At 32.3% G+C, this 21286-nt stretch overlaps 1 protein-coding gene across 1 annotated transcript; it reads right to left on the minus strand.

Annotated features, from left to right (window-relative positions):
• Nucleotides 1–12870: 12870 nt before the first annotated feature.
• Nucleotides 12871–16337, minus strand: LOC111390785 (RHOMBOID-like protein 2). The gene is made up of 5 exons (XM_023015892.1): nt 15660–16337; nt 14249–14412; nt 13975–14138; nt 13442–13692; nt 12871–13217 (listed from the first exon to the last, which is right to left on the minus strand). The coding sequence occupies exons 1-5, from the start codon at nt 15962–15964 to the stop codon at nt 13103–13105; spliced, it is 999 nt and encodes a 332-aa protein (XP_022871660.1). The 5' UTR covers nt 15965–16337; the 3' UTR covers nt 12871–13102.
• Nucleotides 16338–21286: the final 4949 nt, after the last annotated feature.

Consider the following 21286-nt stretch of genomic DNA (forward strand, 5'->3'; position numbering starts at 1 on the left):
CAATAATCATAATATTACAAGGGCACAGTGCCCTCCCGTGATCACCAAAGGCCCATCCCCTATCTACCTTTGCAATCATCTAGGAAGTAACACCCGCAATGCCAAACATATCACATAAGTATGCCTCACATGCCTCGGTGCCCTAGTAGTAGTCAATAAAACATTTATAATGAAACTCACTTTGAAATCATGTTTTGTATGTAGGATTTTCAACCATGTCACATGTCGTGCATGCATATGAAAATGCTCATAAATGACGTATTTAATGAAAATCGATGTCAATAGGTTACGCAATCTCATACTCAATGATCGTAACTACCATATAATGTGCTATAAGCCTCTTATCAAAGTTATGTAGATATTTCAACATTACTATGTCACATATACTACGTTCTTGCATCGTAGTTGCAAATGGATTTTCACTTACTTTTCACCTTTGTATGTGCAAGCTTCTATAGAGATTAGATCAATATCCTTTTTCACTTGAAGTCGGAAAATCACCTGTATTACCATTTAATATTAAAGAGAATCCTCAATTTAATAACCTTAACGCACAAAATCCCAAAATACATCCATTCTCACCAAAATAATTTAGACGGAATCATCATTTCAAGTTACCGATGATATTACAAACTTATCCCATAAATCTCGCTATTTCTCAAGTCAAATTATGAACATCAACATCATCCAATTGTTGTTGACAACCTAGTACCCTTAGAATCTATTTTCTAGGCCCAAGAGATGATTAATGTACATGTAAAGGCTGAAACCATATTAAACACAAAATTGGACAGAATCTGTTTTCAGATTTCCCTTACCGTCCAATTATTTTTCCAATCCCTTTTCACCCCCTTATCTATATCCAATGACTCCGAAATTTTTACCAAATTTCTATAACATGCATATGAAGGTAATCATGCTCTAAAGTCGTGACAAGTAAAGTGTTCTCAGCCTCAAAATATTCCATTTCCACAACACTAAAATCAGACAGTTTTCGGTTTCTATTTTATTAGCATGTTACCAATCAGATTTCAAGCTATTAGAAGGACACTTATATCCTTATAACTATCATGTAAAAACATTCATTTACATAGATACAAGTTAAATCTTAAGTATTATCCAAAATCAAAGTTTAAACCATCCAAATTCATCAATCAACACATCTCTATTTCTGTTGGTTTCTTTCAGGTTCTTGTACTTGATTACCCCTTTTTTTGCCATCATAAAATCATCAACAACCTTTCTAATTAACCTCAAGTAATTTTAGAGTTTTATCATACTATAAAACACCCAAAAGGACTAAAGAAAAACTTCAAAATCGTGACTTTAACTAACCTTTACAAACTGCAATCCCAGCTTCTTACTTTTCTATCTCTCTTTGCTTCCTTTGCTCTCCCTTTCACTTGGGGATATATTTGGAGGTTTAAATGTCTTATCCAAGAGATGTATAAGTAGCCTCAAGGGTTGGAGTCATGAATCATGCTTAAGGATGAAGGAAAGTTTAATTAAAAGACAAGTATCATCAAAACATGAGCTGTCCAAGCTGGAGGTGGATTCATGCAGCAAACTTTGACCTTTCCCGTACCTTATATGGAGGCATATGTGTCTTATAAGATGTATATCTATCCAATATAAAGTGATAATGATTTAGGAGACGTGCTGGAAGTCTTAAGGCTGAAGGAATTAAATGTTAGATTGACAAGTTTTCACAAGGTAAGTAGGAGGTGTCTCCGTTGCAGCAACATTTGACTTTCTTACTATTATCTTTGGATCCATTTATGATATAAAATATATATATTCGTCCTATATTCAGTTCTTAGGGAGTATGACACGAGATTGATGCCTTAAGGTTGAAGGAATTGAGTGCTAAAATGACAAACATCCCAAGCGCGAGGTGTTCAAGTATGAGGTGGTCACTTGTAGCAAAAATCTGATTTTATATCTATCTTTGCAGGCACAAACCAAGTATCCTCAGCTTATTTTGACGTGTTTACAATCCATTTCACTAGTCCTAAGATCCCAAAGTATTTTATAGAACTAATTCCTCAACCGTTCATTTAATTACTTACCCCATTGGTACCCGATTCTCGATTAATTTTCACAATTCGCACCTCAATATTCATATGAGACATATATGATCGCGTCATGATCATGTCCCTTTATGTCTCATGTCCCAAATATGTCAATTACATATCTAGGATTTAACGTGACCTTGAACAACCGAATAGAAAGCTTGAACTTTCGTCGATACTAATTTTCGACCTTTTCGATTTCCATTACTTACCAAGCTAATCCTTAACATCTAGTTAAACTAATTTTCTATCATAGCTCAATGTGAAATTCACTACTTAGGTCAAGGAGTCAAAGATCATCACTATATAAAGATTTTAAAGCCTCGATGATCAAACACACATTTTTAAGAGAAAGTAATTAGGAAATTGATGCAAATGACAATGTAATTAGAATGGAATGCATGAATCATATTGGCCAAATGTAGAACGTAAAGTTTTGGGTATTCCATCCTCCCCTCATAAAAATTTTGTTCTCGAAATTTGCTTACCAAAAAGTTCAGGATATTTAACCCGCATTTCATTTTCTCTTTCCCAAGTAGCCTCTTCGGTTAACTGATTCCGCCACAGCACCTTAACCAATGGATTTTTTTCTTGCTTCTCAGTTGCTTTATCTCTCATTGAAGGATCTCTACTGGTTTTTCTTGGTAAGTCAAATCTGGTTTTATCTCCATCGGTTCATTCCTCAATACATGAGAAGGATTTCCAATATATTTTCTTAGCATGGATACATGAAACACATTGTGTACTTTAGACATTGATGAAGGAAGGTCAAGTTTGTAGGCAACATTCCCAATTCTCTCAATAATAGTAAATGGACCAATATATTTTGGGCTTAGTTTTCTCTTCTTTCCAAACCGCATCACTCCTTTCATTGGTGCTATCTTCAAAAATACTTGATCTCCCACAGTAAATTCTAACATTCTTCTTCTTTGATCTGCATAACATTTTTATAGATTTTGAGCGGTTTGCATCCGTTGACGTATTTGTGTCACAACCTCAGCCATTTCACGTGCCATATCTGGACCTAATAGTTTCCTTTCTCCAACCTCATCCCAATAAACTGGAGATCTACATTTTCTACCATATAATGCTTCATAAGGAACCATACCAATCGTAGCCTGATAACTATTGTTGTATGCAAATTCTGCCAAAGGTGAAAATTTACTCCACTGGCCTTGGAAGTCCAATACACAAGCCCTCAGCATATCTTCCAATATATGTATGGTTCTTTCTGATTGCCCATCAGTTTGAGGATGATAAGCTGTGCTAAAAGGTAATTGTGTTCCCAAAGCCTTATGTAAGCTTCTCCAGAAAAGAGATAAAAACTTAGAATCCCTGTTTGAGACAATAAATAGTGGTACTCCATGAAGTCTGACTATTTCTTGTACATAAAGTTGAGCATATCGGTCCATGAAATAAGTGGAACAAGCTGGAATGAAATGGGCTGATTTTGTTAACCTATCCACAATAACCCAAATACTATCATATCCTTTAGTCGTTTTTGGTAATTTCACCACAAAGTCCATTATGATTCTTTCCCATTTCCATTTTAGGATAGGTAATGGTTGTAATATTCCTGTTGGCCTTTGATGTTATGCTTTTATCTGTTGATAGGTTAAACATTGTCCCACATATTCGGCTATCTCACTTTTCATGTTCGGCCACCAATAATGCAATTTCAAATCTCTATATATTTTAGTAGCTCTTGGATGAACAGAATATGGTGTCATATGAGCTTCAGATAAAATATCACCTCGGATATTTTCTGCATTAGGTACATAAAATCGTCCATATGAAAATCTGATACTTTCCCATCATGTATATCATTCTTTATTTTGGAACAATAATCATCTTTCTGTTGCCCTTGTTGAATTCTGTTCAGTAAAGTTGGCTGAAGTGTCAACGCAACAAGTTTAGCCTCTATAGATCCTTGTGACACAACTTCAATACCCATTTTCTGTAAATCCATCAATTCTGATTTTTGAGTTACAATCATACTCACAACACAATTGTGATATATGGAAAAAAATTGCAGAAAATATGGAACACTGGTAAAATGAGAAATGTGTAGAATAAATAAATATTTTCATCAACAATAAATTTCTAATCCAATTTCCAAATAATATTATAAATTTGGTTTTTATGTCCTTAATACAAAAAAATAATAAAAAAAAATAAAAAGAAGATTGCAAATTATTTTTTGAATTGACGAATAAGTAGTGTTTTTTCCTCGAAGAATGATTGATGTTTCGTGAATTAAGTGCATGCTTTGTCGTTCTCTCTCAAATTTCATATCTAGCACCTATGGTACTGAGTATCAATCTAGGCTATAGCGAGGTCATTGTCAGTTAGATTGCTCTGGTGCATGCCAAGTCCCTGTTTGGCCCCCGTTACATCAAAAAAATTAATGGGTGGAATAGTATTTTTTTGAAAAATGAGTGATTGAAAATGAATGAAAAATTTTCGATTTACGTGCAATATTATTCTATGAAAAATTGTGTGGTTGAAAATAGAAAAAAAAATGAAATATAATGAATGAAAATTAATGGGGCTCAAACAGGGGCTAAATAACATTGCTTAAGTAGAATAATGTGTTAATTGACGTGGGACAAATACTTAGGGTCTGTTTGATTGTAAAAAATGAAATTTGGGTGAAAAAATGAATTCGAGGGAATTGAATTGCCTATAAATTGTTTTACAGAGAATTGTCAATTGATAGTGTTTGATTCGTATAATTTTCTGAGTGGAAAATGTTGAAATAAAAGTGTTTTTTGGTGTTCGTTTGACTTTATTTTTCATGAAAATTATCAATTTAAGGAATATCCATTTCTACCATTGTTCCTAGAATTTGTTTCCATTACCAACAAAAAAATCCAAAAATCATCTATATTTTGGTGTTCGTTTGATTTTGTTTTACATGAAAATTGTCAATTTAAGGGCTATCCTTTTTTACAATTATTTCTAGAATTTATTCACATTGCCAACAATTAAAAAAAAAAAAAAAAGGGGGAATTCCAAAAACCACCTGCCCCAGGGGAAAATAAAAGGGGGAATTTCATGCTTTACAGGCTTCTACCTAAAAAATCATAAAAAATTAATTCTCTAGAAAATTTTGTTAATCAAACAGGCCAAAAGAGGAAGTCAGAATTTGAATTCCAAATTTCATGGAAAATATAGTGTAATCAAACAGGGCCTTATATTTAATTAATAAAATATCAATTGTATTAATAACTATTATGTGAAAAAATTGGAAAGTTATTCAGCTCTAATTTTTATTTTATTTTGAATCGAGTAGTGAGTAAAGAATTTTCTCAATCTAACAAAGTTTAAATATTTTAACATTCTAGGGATTAAATAATTTAATCACTTTTGATAAGTTTATATTTGACAAATTATTGCTCATTGAGCGAATTTTTACTTAATTTGTTGAAATTATATTAATTGTAGGAGAAAACCGACTTGAAAACAATTGATGAGAAGAAAAGTACTTCTGAGTTTAATTGAAATTGCTTCATTGTTGATGAAATATTTAACAACCAAATTTGGTTGTTTAAACGCAAATCTATAACAAAACTTGAATAATTTCAACGATAAAATGCCCATCTTTATTTATTGTATATTCAATGTCAAATACTTTTTCATTGTTCTATACATTTTAGGAAAATGCCCTATGTACAGGACATTTTTTCAGAGAGGTGATACAGGGGAGTCACATGGGGGGTGAGCCCCATGTGAATATTTTATTGAGGTGGGCCCCACTTTTGTGTGTATTCAGTGAATTGTTTGTTTGATTTTTTCTTATAAGTGTAGCATCATTCTACATTTTATGTGAGTCTCTGACAACAAGTCAATGATGACACTATTTTTGTCGTCGAATAACCCAAAATAATGATTCTCAGTTACAAAATTCTCAATCAAATAAAATATTTTTTTCTTTGTTTTGTAGAAAATTTATTTCTAACAGACGGATTGATGCTTTTTTTTTCTTCTTTTTTTTCTTTTTTTCTCCCAATTCACTTTTGCTTGGCCTTTTATTCCATTGCCATTTTACCCTCCAAACAAATTTAAGAAATTTTATATAATTTGGACGCTTATTTAAATCACTAATTATTGTAACTAAATTTGTAACTCATTCTTGCAGAATAAGCGACAATTGAATAAAAAACTAAGACACATTCATGTAACCGATAAAGAAGAGAAGTGATACCACAAATAAATTTTTATCGCTAACATTATTATTACTGATGATGAAAATTATCAATGTTTATCACAAACATTAATATTAATGTCGACAAAAATTATCAATTTTTATTAATTTGAAAATTTAAGATGACAACATGATTAAAAGTTGTTGAGAGCATTTTCGAAAGATTCTAAATGCAAAATGTATTCTATTTTATATAATCAATCGTTAGAGCGTTTCAAAGACACTATTTATATGAAGAGCATTTTTTTTTTTTTTTTGAAGATTAATGTTATTCAACCGTGATACTAAATTTCAGTTTAGGTGACAACTGATGATATTAAATGATAGATTTATTTAACTACAAGATTCATGATGCATTTCTTTTCACTCATAGCAAGTATTATTAAAATCTGTCAATCTCTACTTGAATTCAACCGTATTCTTACCTCACTCGCCCTTGTTTGGCCACCATAATAATGAGAATTTGAAAAAAAAAAAAAAAAAAGGAATCGTAATTTGTTGAAAAAATGTGTGGTCAAAAAATAATGAAATTTTTTAATTTACGTATAATATTATTTTTATTCGAGAATGTGTGGTTGATAAGAGAAAAATTAATTATAATTTTAATTGCCAAACAAGGAAGCTTAAAAAATCTTTGATTGTTGCACCTCCTATTTCTCCCGTGATCAATTAGGCTAACCGATATTTTTTCATCTTGTAGGGAGCTAAGATGAAAGACAATTAACCCTAAGTTGGTAAAAGGTTCCACCTCACTCAATAGCATCACACAAATAGAAGAAAATTGAATTGAGATCAGAAGGTTATACCTATTAGATAAAGTTCAGCTAAAACACACACACACACACACACACACACACACAATGTACGCACTCTTTAAGCAATTAAACTGTAGGAATTTGTTGTTCAAAATTGTGTGAATGGGTGAATGAAATTGAAGAAGAAATGAAAAAAAGAAGAAGGGAGCTTTAACCATGCGACTGCATGGAAAAAGCCCATGCGACCCGCATGGTTATAACAACTAGCCGTTGGGATTTTTCCATGCGATCGCATGGTTTTGTGCCATGCGGTTGCATAGTTATAACAACTAACCGTCGGGGTTAGCTTTTGACCTTTTTTCATTCGAAAATTGGTTGCTTTTCACCCTGTTCTTGCACCATTTCTTGGGAACTCGTTTAACCCTATAAATAGGTAATCCAACTGCCAAAAATAAAAAGAAAAATAATATAAAAAATATTACATTGAATTCTATCCCCATTATTCATCTAAGAAGAGAGATTTAATCACATATTCAAAGCCTAAATTTTCACTTATTCATTTTGAAGAAACACCTTTGCTTTTTGGTGTATTTTATAAAATGCTTGTTTAATCCTACGAACTATTTGTCGGAAATCCTTAAAAAGCATTGAAAATGAGGCAAATAACATTTGAGGACAGCGAAATTAATTTCGTGTTCAAACCTTCATTAATTATTTGTGTATTCTTCCATTTTGTTGTGTTTCATTTTTCCTTCTCAATTGCCATATTTTCCAATAAACTCAAATGTAATTTGATCATTCTTACTACGATGGAGACGGAATCTGCAATTTCTACTATCAAAATGATGAATCAAGATCTGGTGCGTTTAGACAGATTTGATGCCGCAAATTTCACGAGATAGTAAGACAAACTCAAATTCCTTTTAACGGCCTTAAAGATCTTTTATGTGCTTGATCCAAAATTTTAACTTATTCCTGATGCAACTGACAACGACACCGAAGAAATTCGCACAGAAAAGAAGAAATGGGACAAGGACAAGCTAATATGTCGTGGCCATATACTAAATACGTTGTCCGATCGTCTCTATGATCTCTACACTAGTACTACATTGTCAAAAGAAATTTGGGAAACGCTAGAAAGAAAATATAAAGTTGAGGATGAAAGTGCCAAAAAGTTGTTAATATCTAAGTATTTTGATTTCAAGTTTTCTGATAATATACCATTGTTGCCTCAAGTACAAGAGTTACAAATAATTGTAAACAAACTGAAAGCTGTGACAATGTAACTTCCTGAAACTTTTCAAATAGGAGTAATTATTGTTAAACTCCCCGATTATAGGAAAGGATATATAAAGAAAATTCTTCACAATTTCAAAAAATTTTCTTTGGAAGATATACAAAAAATCTCCGTATTAAGGAAGAATCAAGGGCAAGATATAAAATTGAAAATTCTTAAAATGGCTCTTTGGAAGCCAATGTCATGGACAATGTGGACAACTTCAACAAAATTAAAAAGAAAGGGAAACTTTTTGGTCCTAGAAAAGATCAAGGAAAGTTCACAAATAAGGCCAAACGACCTTGCTGTGTTTGTGAAAATTCGGGACACTATACTAAAGATTGCAAGCATAGGAAACAACAAACGAAGGAAGTACAAGTGAATTCCATTGATGAGATTATTGCTACGGTAAGCCAAATCAATGCAATTCAAGACAAAGATGGGGGTTGGTGGTATGATACATGCGCTAAAATCCATGTATGTCATGATAAGTCTCTCTTCAAAACTTATCATGATATTTAAGACAATCAAGAAATATAAATGTGAAATGAAGGACGATCAAAAGTGAATAGTAAGGGAAATGTTGAATTCATTTTCATTTTGGGAAAGAAAATCACTTTGATAAATGTCTTGCATGTACCAGAAATGAATAGAAACTTAGCAAATGATGTACTTTTGGGAAAACTTGAGATTAAATCTTTTTCTGAATCTGGAAAGCTTGTACTAACCCATGATGGACACTTTGTTGGAAGGGCTATTCCACCAAAGGAATGATCAAACTATGTACCATTGAGGATAACTCAAATAAAATTAAATCTTTTCCGTATGTTATTGATTCGTTAAATTTATGGCATGGTAGATTAACACTTATAGGAGTTAATACTATGAAAAGAATGATTAAATGTGGATTAATATAATGTAATATTTACAATTTAGAAAAATGTGAAATATGTGTTAAATAAAAAATGATTAAGAAGTCACTTCATACCGTAGTAAGATCAACAAAATTACTTGAACTTGTTCATTCTAATATATGTGAATTAAACGATATGCTAACTAGAGGCTGTAATGGATATTTTATTACTTTTATTGATGATTGTTTTAGGTATACTTATATGTACTTACTAAAATATAAATATGAAGTCTTTAGTGTTTTTAAGACTTATAAAATTGAAGTTGAGAATCAATTAGAAAGAAAAGTAAAGACTTTAAGAAGTGATAGAGGTAAGAAATATTTTGCTAATGAATTTAACATGTTTTGTGAACAAAATGGAGCTTGTCATATAACAAATACGATTCCCATAAAAAAGAATAAAATTTCCCCATATGAGATACGGAAAGGTAGAAGACCAAATATCAATTATTTTAAAGTGTAAGAGTGTATTGCTTATTGTAAGAACATAGATCCTGAGAGAATCAAATTAGGTCATAGAGGTATCAAATGTGCATTTATAGGATATGCTCTCAATAGCAAAGCTACTGATTATTAAATCTTGAATCGAATATTATAATAGAATCAAGAGATGTGGAATTCTTCGAGAATATAATGGTAGCTAGGAAATCTGAAAATAATAAGGATATTCCAACCTTTAGAAGCTCACCAAAAGAAATATCCATAAGAGATGTTGAAATTGAACCTTGAAGAAGTAAAAGAACTGGAAAAGAAAAGAACTTAGGATTAGATGAATTAGATTCCCAACTTATTTTCTTTTATTTAGTAGAGTGAGATAGGAATGATATTGTAAGAACAATTCTCTTTGTTCTTCAAGTGGAAAGTGATCCCAATACTTATAAGGAGCAGGTGCAATCTAGAGATTTCATGTTCTAGAAAGAAGCAATAAACAATGAAATTGATTATATTATTTTAAATAACACTTGGGAAATAGTTGACCTACGAGTAGGTTCTAAAACTATTGGTTGCAAGTGGGTATTTAGAAAGAAATATAATTTCGATGGATCGCTTAATACCTACAAGGCTAGATTAGTAATTAAGGGTATTGTCAAAGGGAATGAATAAATTACTTTCACACTTATGTATCCGTGACTAGAATAACCTCGATTGCACTAGCATCTATTTATGGTTTACATATTTATCAAATAGACCTGAAGACGGCGTTCATAAATGGAGATCTTGAATAGGAGGTCTATATGGAACAACCAGACGAATTCGTTCTACCAGAAAATGAACATAATGTGTGCAAATTAATTAAATCCTTACATGCATTAAAGTAAGCTCCCAAAAAGTTGCATGAAAAATTTGACTCTAAAATAATATCAAATGGATTTTATCACAATTCCGTAGATAAATGCCTCTACATGAAAGTGAATGATAATAATTACTTTATTGCATCTAGATTTTGATGATATGCCGATCATTTGCAACAATATAGACGGAATCAAAGAAACAAAGGGGTTTCTATCCTCTACTTTCAAAATGAAGGATATGGGAGAAGTGGATTATCCTTGGTATCCAAGTTAAAAATGATGGTAAGAGTTTTGCATTAAGCCAATTACATTATGTTGAGAATGTGATAAATAAATTCAGACATTTGAACGTTAAATAAGCTAATACTCCTATGGATCCAAATATCAAATTGATCAAAAAGGAAGGTAGAGCAATTGCACAAATAGAATATGCAAGTACAATTGGAAGTCTTATGTACTTATCACAATGTATAAGACCTGATGTAGCATTTGTTGTAAGTAAACTAAGCGGGCTTGCTAGCAACCCGAGTTCTAAACATTGGAAAGCCATCGGTAGGGCTCTTGGTTACTTAAAGAAAATCAAAAATCTTGGGCTACAATGTACAAAGTTTCCTAAAATCATGGAAGGATATACCGACGCAAGTTGGATATCGAGTGCAGGAGAGAATAAATCCACTTCAAGTTGGATATTCACTATTGGAGGTGGTGCAATTTCTTGAAAGTCTAAGAAACAAACTTGTATTACTCATTCAACTATGGAATCGAAATTCGTAGCATTGGCCAAAACTGGAAAAGAAGCTGAGTGGCTAAGGGATATATTATATGAAATGACTTTAAATATAAATGATATTTCTTCTATACCTATCTTGTGTGATAGTCAAGTCACTCTAGCTCGAGCATATAATGAAATGTACAATGAAAAGTCTAGACATATGAGTTTAAGACATGAGTATGTAACGAAATTAATCAAGCATGGAGTAATTTCTCTTACATTTGTTAAGTCTAGTGAGAACTTAGTCAATCTATTTACCAAACCTCTTACAAAAGAGTTAGTGAGATCAATATCGAGTAAAATAGGATTAGAACTCCTCAAATAGATCCATCAATAACGGCAACCCTACAAAAAATACTAAAATTGTATATTTAGGTTCAAAGTGTAACAATAAGTTATTTGATAAGTGAATGGATTTCAATACTATTAAATGTATTAAAATAATATATTTGGAAATTAAGTGTTGGGTGTTACTGTTAGAGGGATGAGTTAAAAGAAACTCTTAAGGAAGTTCAGTACGAGGTACGAGTATTTGTAAAAGTAACAAAATACTGAAAGAACTTTACCTATATGAATTTCGAGGTGGTGCCACCTCATTAGAGAGTTTGAGTTCTCTCTCTTTAAAAGTTCAATAAAAAAAAGATTACTATAAGGCCATATTTGCACTAAGCGAGTTAGAGAAAATTGTGAAAATTTTTAACACGTGTGTGTAATTTCATCGATGTTGTCATAAAGAATGACTAGTTCAAAGAACTCTAGCTACCTAGAATTCTAATAATACCTTACGAGATTTACACTATGCATAGATTCAAATCGAAAGATGCCTAGTTCTTACGTATAAGTGTTGATGTTTGATTATGTGATTAATATAGATTTTGAACAAGTAATGGATTGTTGGAATTTGTTGTTCAAAATCATGTGAACGAATAAATTAAATTGAAGAAGAAATGGGGAAAGAAGGGGAAGGCTTTAACCCATGCGGTCGCATGGCCCCCTTCAGAGAATTGAAGGGGGGCTCTCGGCACTAACCATGTGACCGCATGGTTATAACAACTAAGTTGGGGTTAGTTTTTTTACCCTTTTTTCATTTAAAAATTGATGGTTTTTCACCCTATTTTTGCACCATTTCATGGGAACTTGTTTAAGCCTATAAATAAGTGTGTGTATATATATATATGAATTCTATCTCCATTATTCATCCAAAAAGAGAGATTTTATCACATATTCAAAACCTAAAGTTTCACTTGTTCACTTCGAAGAAATATTTTTTACTTTTTGATGTTCTTCATAAAAGACTTGTTTAATCCTACGAGCTATTTACCTAAAATCCTTAAAAAGCATTGAAAAGGAAGCAAATAATGTTTGATGACAGCGAGATTAATTTCGTATTCAAGTCTTCATTAATATTTTTATAATCTTCCCTTTTGTTGTGTTTCATTTGACATTTTTCCTGCTCCATTGCCAGATTTTTCCAACATAAACAAGTTTCAGGATTAGAGATGCAACTTCTTCTTTTCATCATTATTTTTGTCAAGTTACTTATTTTCTATTATTGCTTTAGGAAAAGCTCTTGGAACAATTCCTTTAAGGAATTCCAGCTGCTGATTCTTGATATCTTGGTCTGAAAACAATGAAGAGAATGATCTCAAAAGCATGTTCCAGCAACTGTAAAAATGTCCTGTGGAAATTGACACACTAACTAAAATTCTTAAAATAAAATCACACTTGAAAAACTAATAAATACACCCAACTAAAACTAGGCATTTACACGTAACGACACCTTTGGACAGAAAATCCGGATTTCAAAGGTCGTCATCAACTTTCATCACAGTTCCATCTGGAGGTTGGAACACAGCTCAAATAACGACACCAGTGGCAACGGTCATATCCGTTCACTCCTCGAAACAGCATCACTAGCCCTACCGTAAACCTGCATTTAGAGAGATGGCAACTTAGAACGTTTAATAAGATCAACAGTCGATCAAACTTTTATTACGAGGAGTTCAAATCGCTAATACAAAACCAAAAGGACCTAATTTCCTGCAGTTCAATGAAAAGAAAAGGAGGCGATAACTCTTCTAACTGGCAGTTTCAACCGTCCACCACAGGTTTTAAATATGATATTTACAGTAGTAACGATAAGGAAAGACTTACCCTGCAATCAGTAGTATAAGAGACAACACCCAAAAGACATACTGATAAGCTTTGTATTTGGATTTGACACGTACACCTTCCGGAAGATTCTGGCGATCTATCCACCCAAACTGAGGATGGGGTAATAGAACGAAACCTAGAAGGAAACCCGTCAAAAATCCACCTATATGAGCAAAATTATCAACATGCGGAAGAATTCCAACGGCTAAGTTTATGGCAACTATCACCAAAAGTGTCAACAGTGCAGCAATCTGAGAGCCAAATAAAACAAATCAATTAAGAGCACGGTTCACATGAACATAGAGAGAATTTACTACGCATGCCAGTTACTTTTAAGTAAATTTCTTTTGCCATATTTGATCTGGAAGTTACTTTTTCGGGGGAGACTTTTTTGTTCAATTTAAGAAGTTATTACTCACTCTTAACAAAAAGTAACAAAAAATTCTTGTTAGTTTTTGTTAAGCTTAGCCAAACATGCTTGTGAAGTAAAAATAAAAGATAAGATGGGAGAAAAATAAGCAGGCATCACCCGCCTTGTTTGTATATATAGTCCAGTTTGTAATCAACTCAGAAAGCATTGCTCCAAGAAGCCCAAAAAGTGCGCCAGAGGCCCCAACAGAGATGTAGTTTTGAATAAACAAGGAGGAGAGTATGCTACCACCAAATCCCGATAACAAATAGATAGTTCCAATGCGCACTGCCAAATAACAAGACAATTTGAGCAGGTTTTAAAGGACAACAAACACTAAAGTCAAGCAAAAAAATGCCAATTCATAGAGATAGATGTTTCAGGGTGAGAGCTCCCACCAAAGCCAAAATGCTGCTCAAGGCGGATGCCGATGAAGATGAGACTCAACATATTTGCAAGCAGATGTATAATACCAGCATGTAGCCACATACATGAGACGAGCCTCCACTCTTGATGCTGTTGCACCACCTTAGTCCAGTTAAGAGCACCTAACTTCTCCAATCTTCGGTAATAAGAAAAGCAAGATTGCAATATAATTAGCTCCTATAAAATGTGTATATAACTTCTATTTATTTATTTAGGATTACTAATTGATACAGTTACCCTGGAATCACTATCCAATTTCAAACAAAAAAAGGGAAATCGGAGTAAAGCCAAAATTCATCCCAAAAAAATCAAAGAGTAATGCTACTTGTATATAATCTTGTACAGATTGATTTACACATTAATGATGTAGATAGTATTAACTAACTTTATTTTATTTCATTCTCTTGGTTTTTTTTTGTTTTTTTTTTTTCAACATCAATATGTAAATCAATTTGTACACAATTATGTATAAATAGCATTACTCTAAATCAAAATACAACAACCATGGGTATACTAAGATGGTACCAATTCAGATTAATTTAGGAAAAGAAGCAGGGATCATATATTCGTAAATACAGTAGAAGAATACCCTAATGCATAAATTCAAATACCACAGCAGACAAAGACAGACTCCTAAAAAAATAAGGACGCAAGCATTGTAATAAAAAACTACTTAATCTTAGTTACATCAGATCCCAACAGCAGCAACGACTTAATATATGTAATTAATAGATTAGAAATTCTTCTCCTTTTACACTTGCTCTTGCAATCTCAGTTCATTGTTATCACGTATTGTTCAACTTGATGTCACCTGCAGATTTTTCCGTCATTTTACGAGCCTAAAAATGACTAAAAAGGATTTAAGCCAATAAATTTTGAATTCATAACATTTTAAGGCCTCCCAACGAAATTATTATTAAATAACAAAAGGTAGTCCATTCACGACGTGCGCAAAAACAAAACCAAACCAAAACAAACTAAAACCACTTCAAATTTCTTTTAAGAATCAAATGCATATCTTTTGCATACACTATAGGGTAAAGAATCAATTTTTAAGCTAGAAAAAACCCAATTCTCAGCAAATAAAACAAGCCCTTGATCAATTTAACTAAAAATTCTCCTAAAAACAAGAAACTAAATACAATTCACATTTACTGAGCACCAAAAAAGGCAAAAACAGGCAGTACTAAAAATTAAGCACAAAAATGAAACTAAAAGGAGAATGTCCTTAACTAATCCAACAAAATTTTATCCTCAAAAAGAAATTAAACAATACCTCACATAATATTGCACAAACTAAAGACTAAGGACTCAACTTTTACACCAGAAACCTCAAATTCATATTCACAATAAAGAAAAGGGTAGAAGTAAACTTATCCTCACGTGGAAGAAGAAGGCCCAAACAGAGGATTCTCCCTCAAGGGCTGGAAAGAAAACCTCCCAAGAAACCTCGCCACACATTTTCTTTCATCAATAGGAACAAACCCCCGATTCTTTACATGTTTTGGGCAATTATTCACATACATCTCGACCACAAACATCGCAATATTAGCCACAACAAAAAGTGGGATCAGCCATGATGTCCATTGGGTCTCTCTATCTTCAACTGAATAGGCTACTGATGAATTATTATTTCTTCTCCTAATTTTCTCTCCGCTGCTTTCTAAATCCTCCGATGGCAAGGCCATGGCTATGGATAAACTTTTTTGCTCTCTTTCTTTTTGCTGTCACTTTCTGTTTAAAAGAATTTCAGGTGAAAATTCTTGAATCCATTGCGTATTTAAATGGGATCGTGTGAAGATAATGGCATATAAAGTGGGTTTAATGGGAGCAACGGTTCATTTTGTTGAGAGAGAAACAGGGGAGCTGTTCAACTCTGTCCGCAACGAAGGTTTGATCCTCCATTAACGCATTCACAATATTATTATATGCCTCAGATGATTCCCAAAAGGAAAATTTCAGGAAGAAGTGGATGATGATGTGGCTAGTTTTGATTGAATATTTTATGTGATCAAATACGATGTGTATCCACTGGATCAGAGCCAGAGCCGGTGCTTTAAGTACGGGGTCCAGGACTGGGAGTTTCTTATTTTTGGCGGTTACTGTCAAACCGATGAAGAGGAGGGCTAGAAGAGGTTTTTATTTTTATTTTTATTTTGGTTATTTTTTATTTTTTGCCCTTTTCTTTGCCAATATTCTTTTTCTTTATTTTTTTTTCTTTGAGCTCTTTCTTAATTTAATGAAGAATAATCTCAAGTTTAATCAAACTGCATCAACCGAACCTCGTTCACCAATAGCGAAGTTAGAGCATGCGTCGATATTTTAATCATTTTTCATTATATCAACTAAAATTCATTTGTCTCCCATCTTGAAATTCCTTTATTACGTGGTACATATATGGATTGCCGTGAAATATTAAATTATTACTTATAAGTACACGTTGAGAATAAAATATTTCTAGTTCTAATGAGCTCAAAGGAATGCATATTTAAAAAAAAAAAAAAAAAAAAAAAAAAAAAAAAAAGAGTTTTAACAGTCCTTTTACATTTTCTCTAATATATTGGATAAATTAGTCCTTATCTAAGGACAAATAGATCGCTTCAAAATCTGGTGGGACCGATATGGAGTCTTAAATAATGTTGTCATAGTAGACGAGTTTAGTTGTTAAGAGATAATAGAAGGGATGTCCCTAATCTTTATCCATTTTGCATTTTGGTCCTCAAGCTTCCAAAATGGTTACCTTGATATTTATTTGACATGCCAAATCTTTGTGAAGAAGTACAATGTACTCCCTTCTTTAAATAAATAACAAAACAAAGGAGAATAAGGCAAGAAAAAAAAAATTAAGTCACCCTTTGACCCTCATTTTCTAAAATTCTTTTTTTTTTTTGTCAAATTTATTTCAATCACATATTTCATGGAGCCTATAATTTTTAGAAACTTTTATATAAATATTCTTAAAAACTGATTTTTAGCTAAACCTAAATAAAGGTAACCCAACCACTTAATGACACCACCACAAACCCTACTCTTTCGCCACTACATCTCGTGACCTCTGTTGGAATCTTTTATTTTCACAGGTAAAAGTAATCACTTCTTATGGAATCTTACTAGAAAATAGCCACAATGATCTCGCGGATTGATTGGCAGCCATGGAATCCTCAACGTCTTTCTAGAAATTATACACCCAAATTAAACTTGATAGCTATCAAGTATCTTCAACCAATTTGCAGAAACCTGAGGATGTTAAATATTTTATCTATGAAAGTTGGCAACCAAAGTGCTATTGAAGACCTCCATGGCTATTCCCATATTTTTAAATGCTTTAAACTTTCACCAAATCTTGATTGAGTTATTGTTTAAATTCTGATTTGATATAGGGGTAACTTATTCAAGGTATATAGAGATTAATACCTTCAATGTAATTATATATTATTATTACCAACTAATTTTATTTGTCTCACTGCTATATTTGTAACTACCGGTAGACAAAATGTCCAGACCAAACCAAACCAAATCAAATGAAAACCGAACAAAATCAAGAGGTTCGGTTCGATTTTATAAAAAAGTTAATGATTTTAGTTTTTCGAACTGAGAACCATCGCTACTAAAATAAAGCTTTTCACCTACGGAAAATTACCAACGAATGCAATCCGTTGGTAATTAGAAACGGATTATCCGTTGATAAAAGTTATTCACTTGTAGCTACGATAATCAGCAACAAATTTTTTGTTGGTAACGATGATATCTCTTTACCAACAGATATTCCATGCCTTGTGTAACCGTTTAACATTTGGATCTTTCACCTACGGATATTCCCTAAGTGACATACCGAATATTACAAATGGATGCAATTTGTTAGTAATTAGAAACGAATTATCCGTTTGTAAAAGTAATTCACTTTCAACTACGATAACTAGCAACAGATTTTCCATTGGTAACGATGATATTTCTTTACTAACGGATATTCTGTACCTCATGTAATCGTTTAACATTTGGATTTTTCACCTACGGATATTCCATTGGTAATTAGAAACGGATTATCCGTCTGTAAAAGTAATTCACTTATCCCATATTGAAAGTTCACAACAAAGTCTTCGGAGTTGCCTTCTATAAATTAATTTGTAGTCCAATAAGTGGTTAAGCAATATTTTGGCCTTTCAATTCGGTTGCCTAAGAGTTAATAATAACAATAAGAAAAAAATAAATATTTTCTTTTTACCATACCTCACACCAATGCGGCTATTTATAACATTGATTTTTATCAATGGTAATGGTAGACATTTACTAACGGAACGTCGGTTGATATTGATTAAGATTTTTACCAACGGAAATTTGTTGGTAAAAGATTTACTTTTTACCTACGGTAAGATCCATTGATAACTATCAGCGAACCTCAAACTAGTAACAGATTTGCGGTTGCAAATATTCCGTTGGTAAAGAGTAATCACAACAGATATTGAGATTTCAGGAACAAAAAATCTGTGCTTGAAATCATGTTTTTTAGTAGTGCATTTGGTTCTGGTTTTGGTTCGATTCTAATTTTAGAACCAAGAGCCAGAACCAATTTAATTTTTTAGTGTTTAAAAACTTTCAATTGGTAGAATGCAGCATGTCGAACACACGGATAATAGATATTAGGAATAATGCTTATGGTGTGCAGTCACATGTGATAATTCGATAATTGAATGTGTGCTTTGCATATGAACTCAGACTAGGAATAGAATCAGATCATGTTAAGTATATGTTTGAAATATCTTTAAAAAGAGTATCAGATATAAATTGATTATTGATCATCGCTAATAAGTTAACCACACTAAGTAACATAAGTCGAGAATTAGAACTAGACATCAATTCGTAGAGTCGAAAATCCAATATTTTTATCTCATATGTGACAAAAAAACACATCTTCATAGCTTTTGTAGTTAATAGAATAATTATAGCAATCAAATCAATTTTTATGTTACAATAGATGGAACTTGGTAAACACTAGTATACTAAACTTGAACGTTGCCTCGTGGGATGATATTTGTAGCTCACTACATATTATTTATCAACGATCCTGTACATTTGCGAGATTTTTTCGAACAAATTTTTGGCACCCGTTGTCGGGAATGATGTGTACATTGAAACTATATATTAAAGTAGAGCTGTAAAAAAATTATATATTGAGTTATTGATAATTGTCTATGTAAAACTTGATCTTTATTGAGCATTATATTCATGTTTTGTATTATGAGTTCATGACTTGATTCATATTAGGAGAAAGTTGAACATAGTTGATGAGAATCTAGAAAATCACGAATACATATATACCCATAAAACTTCCTTTAGGAGAGTTTGGAGATGATTGAACTAGTATAGGGGAACATTAAGATAATAAGAATTCAACACGTAAAATTGTTGTGTGGATTATTTAGAGTCAACAAAATGAAACGAGACGAAAATCTTAATTTAGAGATCAATTTCAAGAATAAGTGTTTAACAAGGGGCATTGCACTAATCTTGACAATTAAAAAAAAGTAAAAAATGCTTAATTGTCGAACTTCCCTTCGAAGCCTTTTTTATTCAAGCAATTAAGCCTGTAAGGGTTTTTAAAACCTGATGTCCTATGCTCATTTGACTTGGGATTCATCGGCTAAAAACTCGCTACAGTGTCACTTAGTCGCTTGATGGAGAGAAGTCAAAAAAATTGAATGGTGAAAAAGGCAGAATAAGCAAAGATGCACCAAATGTCAAGATTAAGTCCCAAACACTTATATTAGAGGAATTGGACATATGACGAAGGGTTATTAGTTGAATTGAGTCTTGAAGGCCGAAGTGATCATAAAAATAGGAAATTTTTGTTCATTGAAATGTTAACTTGAACTAACAACAAAAATCTATCTGAACTAGAGAGGATGAGGATTAGAATCAACTAAAAATCAACTTAAGTGCACACATTGGGAAAAGTGAACGATGCATAAATTTGGAGGTGTGTATCTTACGAGTGAAGAAATGAAATATTTGACTATTGCAGGTCAGGAATCAAACCAATCACGAAATTGATGTGTACATGAATATTCACACACACTTTAAGTTTTGTACTTAATAAGTAGAAATTAATTTCAATTGTGTAATATAGACACTGTTCCTAACATTGATACAAAATATCCAATCTTGAGACTAACAACATACCATCCAACCAAGGTTGAATTGGGTTATGCTTTAGTTTGTTTGAAGACAAACAAAGCTTCAAGTTTAGGTGTGTTTAATAAGTGTCTTTTATACACTTACTTAGGCTGTTAAATTTGATTATTTGTTCATGAATTGTATGAACAATGCTTATGCTTATATATATATATATATATAAAAGAAGGAAAAGTAAGGAAAATAAGCCAGAAAAATGGCTCATCGAATCAAATACAAAATTCGAGGATTAAAATGCAATAATTCAAACGTTGGGTTGGATTACAAAACGATGATTTGAGAATGTCAAGAGTAAACTGAAGAAAAGTCAACCAAATAAGAAATTTTGGAAAATGATCAAAATACACACGTGAGGAAGTTCAGAGACCAATTCAAAATTTGCACCATGCCTTGCGTATGCAGGGTCACAAAACCCCGCTAAATCACGTATATTGTGTTTACGTTTACCTTGAATCAATTGTACGCATTGTTCAATTTCAGGAAGAAAATTTTGTTTTGAAAACTTTAGGTATAAAATCTTTTCACTTTATATGTATGGGGGCCATCCAAAACGTGGAAAAAAATTATCTATCATCATATTGAGAGCACAAAGGAGATTTTACATTGAATATTCAAGAAATTCATCGTTTAGGTTGAAGATTAAAGTGAAGAATTGGAGCTTTCAAACTCTTCACCATATTCCTTGTCTAAGATGATGTATTTTCTTATTCTTTTATGTAATTTTCATATGGCTATGCTAGGCTAAACAACTTATGTATTGGATGGATGACAAAGCTCATTGATTTGTAGTTTTAATTCAAGGGTTATTATTATTTTAGTTG

Source organism: Olea europaea, unplaced genomic scaffold (assembly GCF_002742605.1).
Source record: "Olea europaea var. sylvestris unplaced genomic scaffold, O_europaea_v1 scaffold716, whole genome shotgun sequence".
In the NCBI taxonomy this organism is placed as follows: Eukaryota; Viridiplantae; Streptophyta; class Magnoliopsida; order Lamiales; family Oleaceae; genus Olea; species Olea europaea.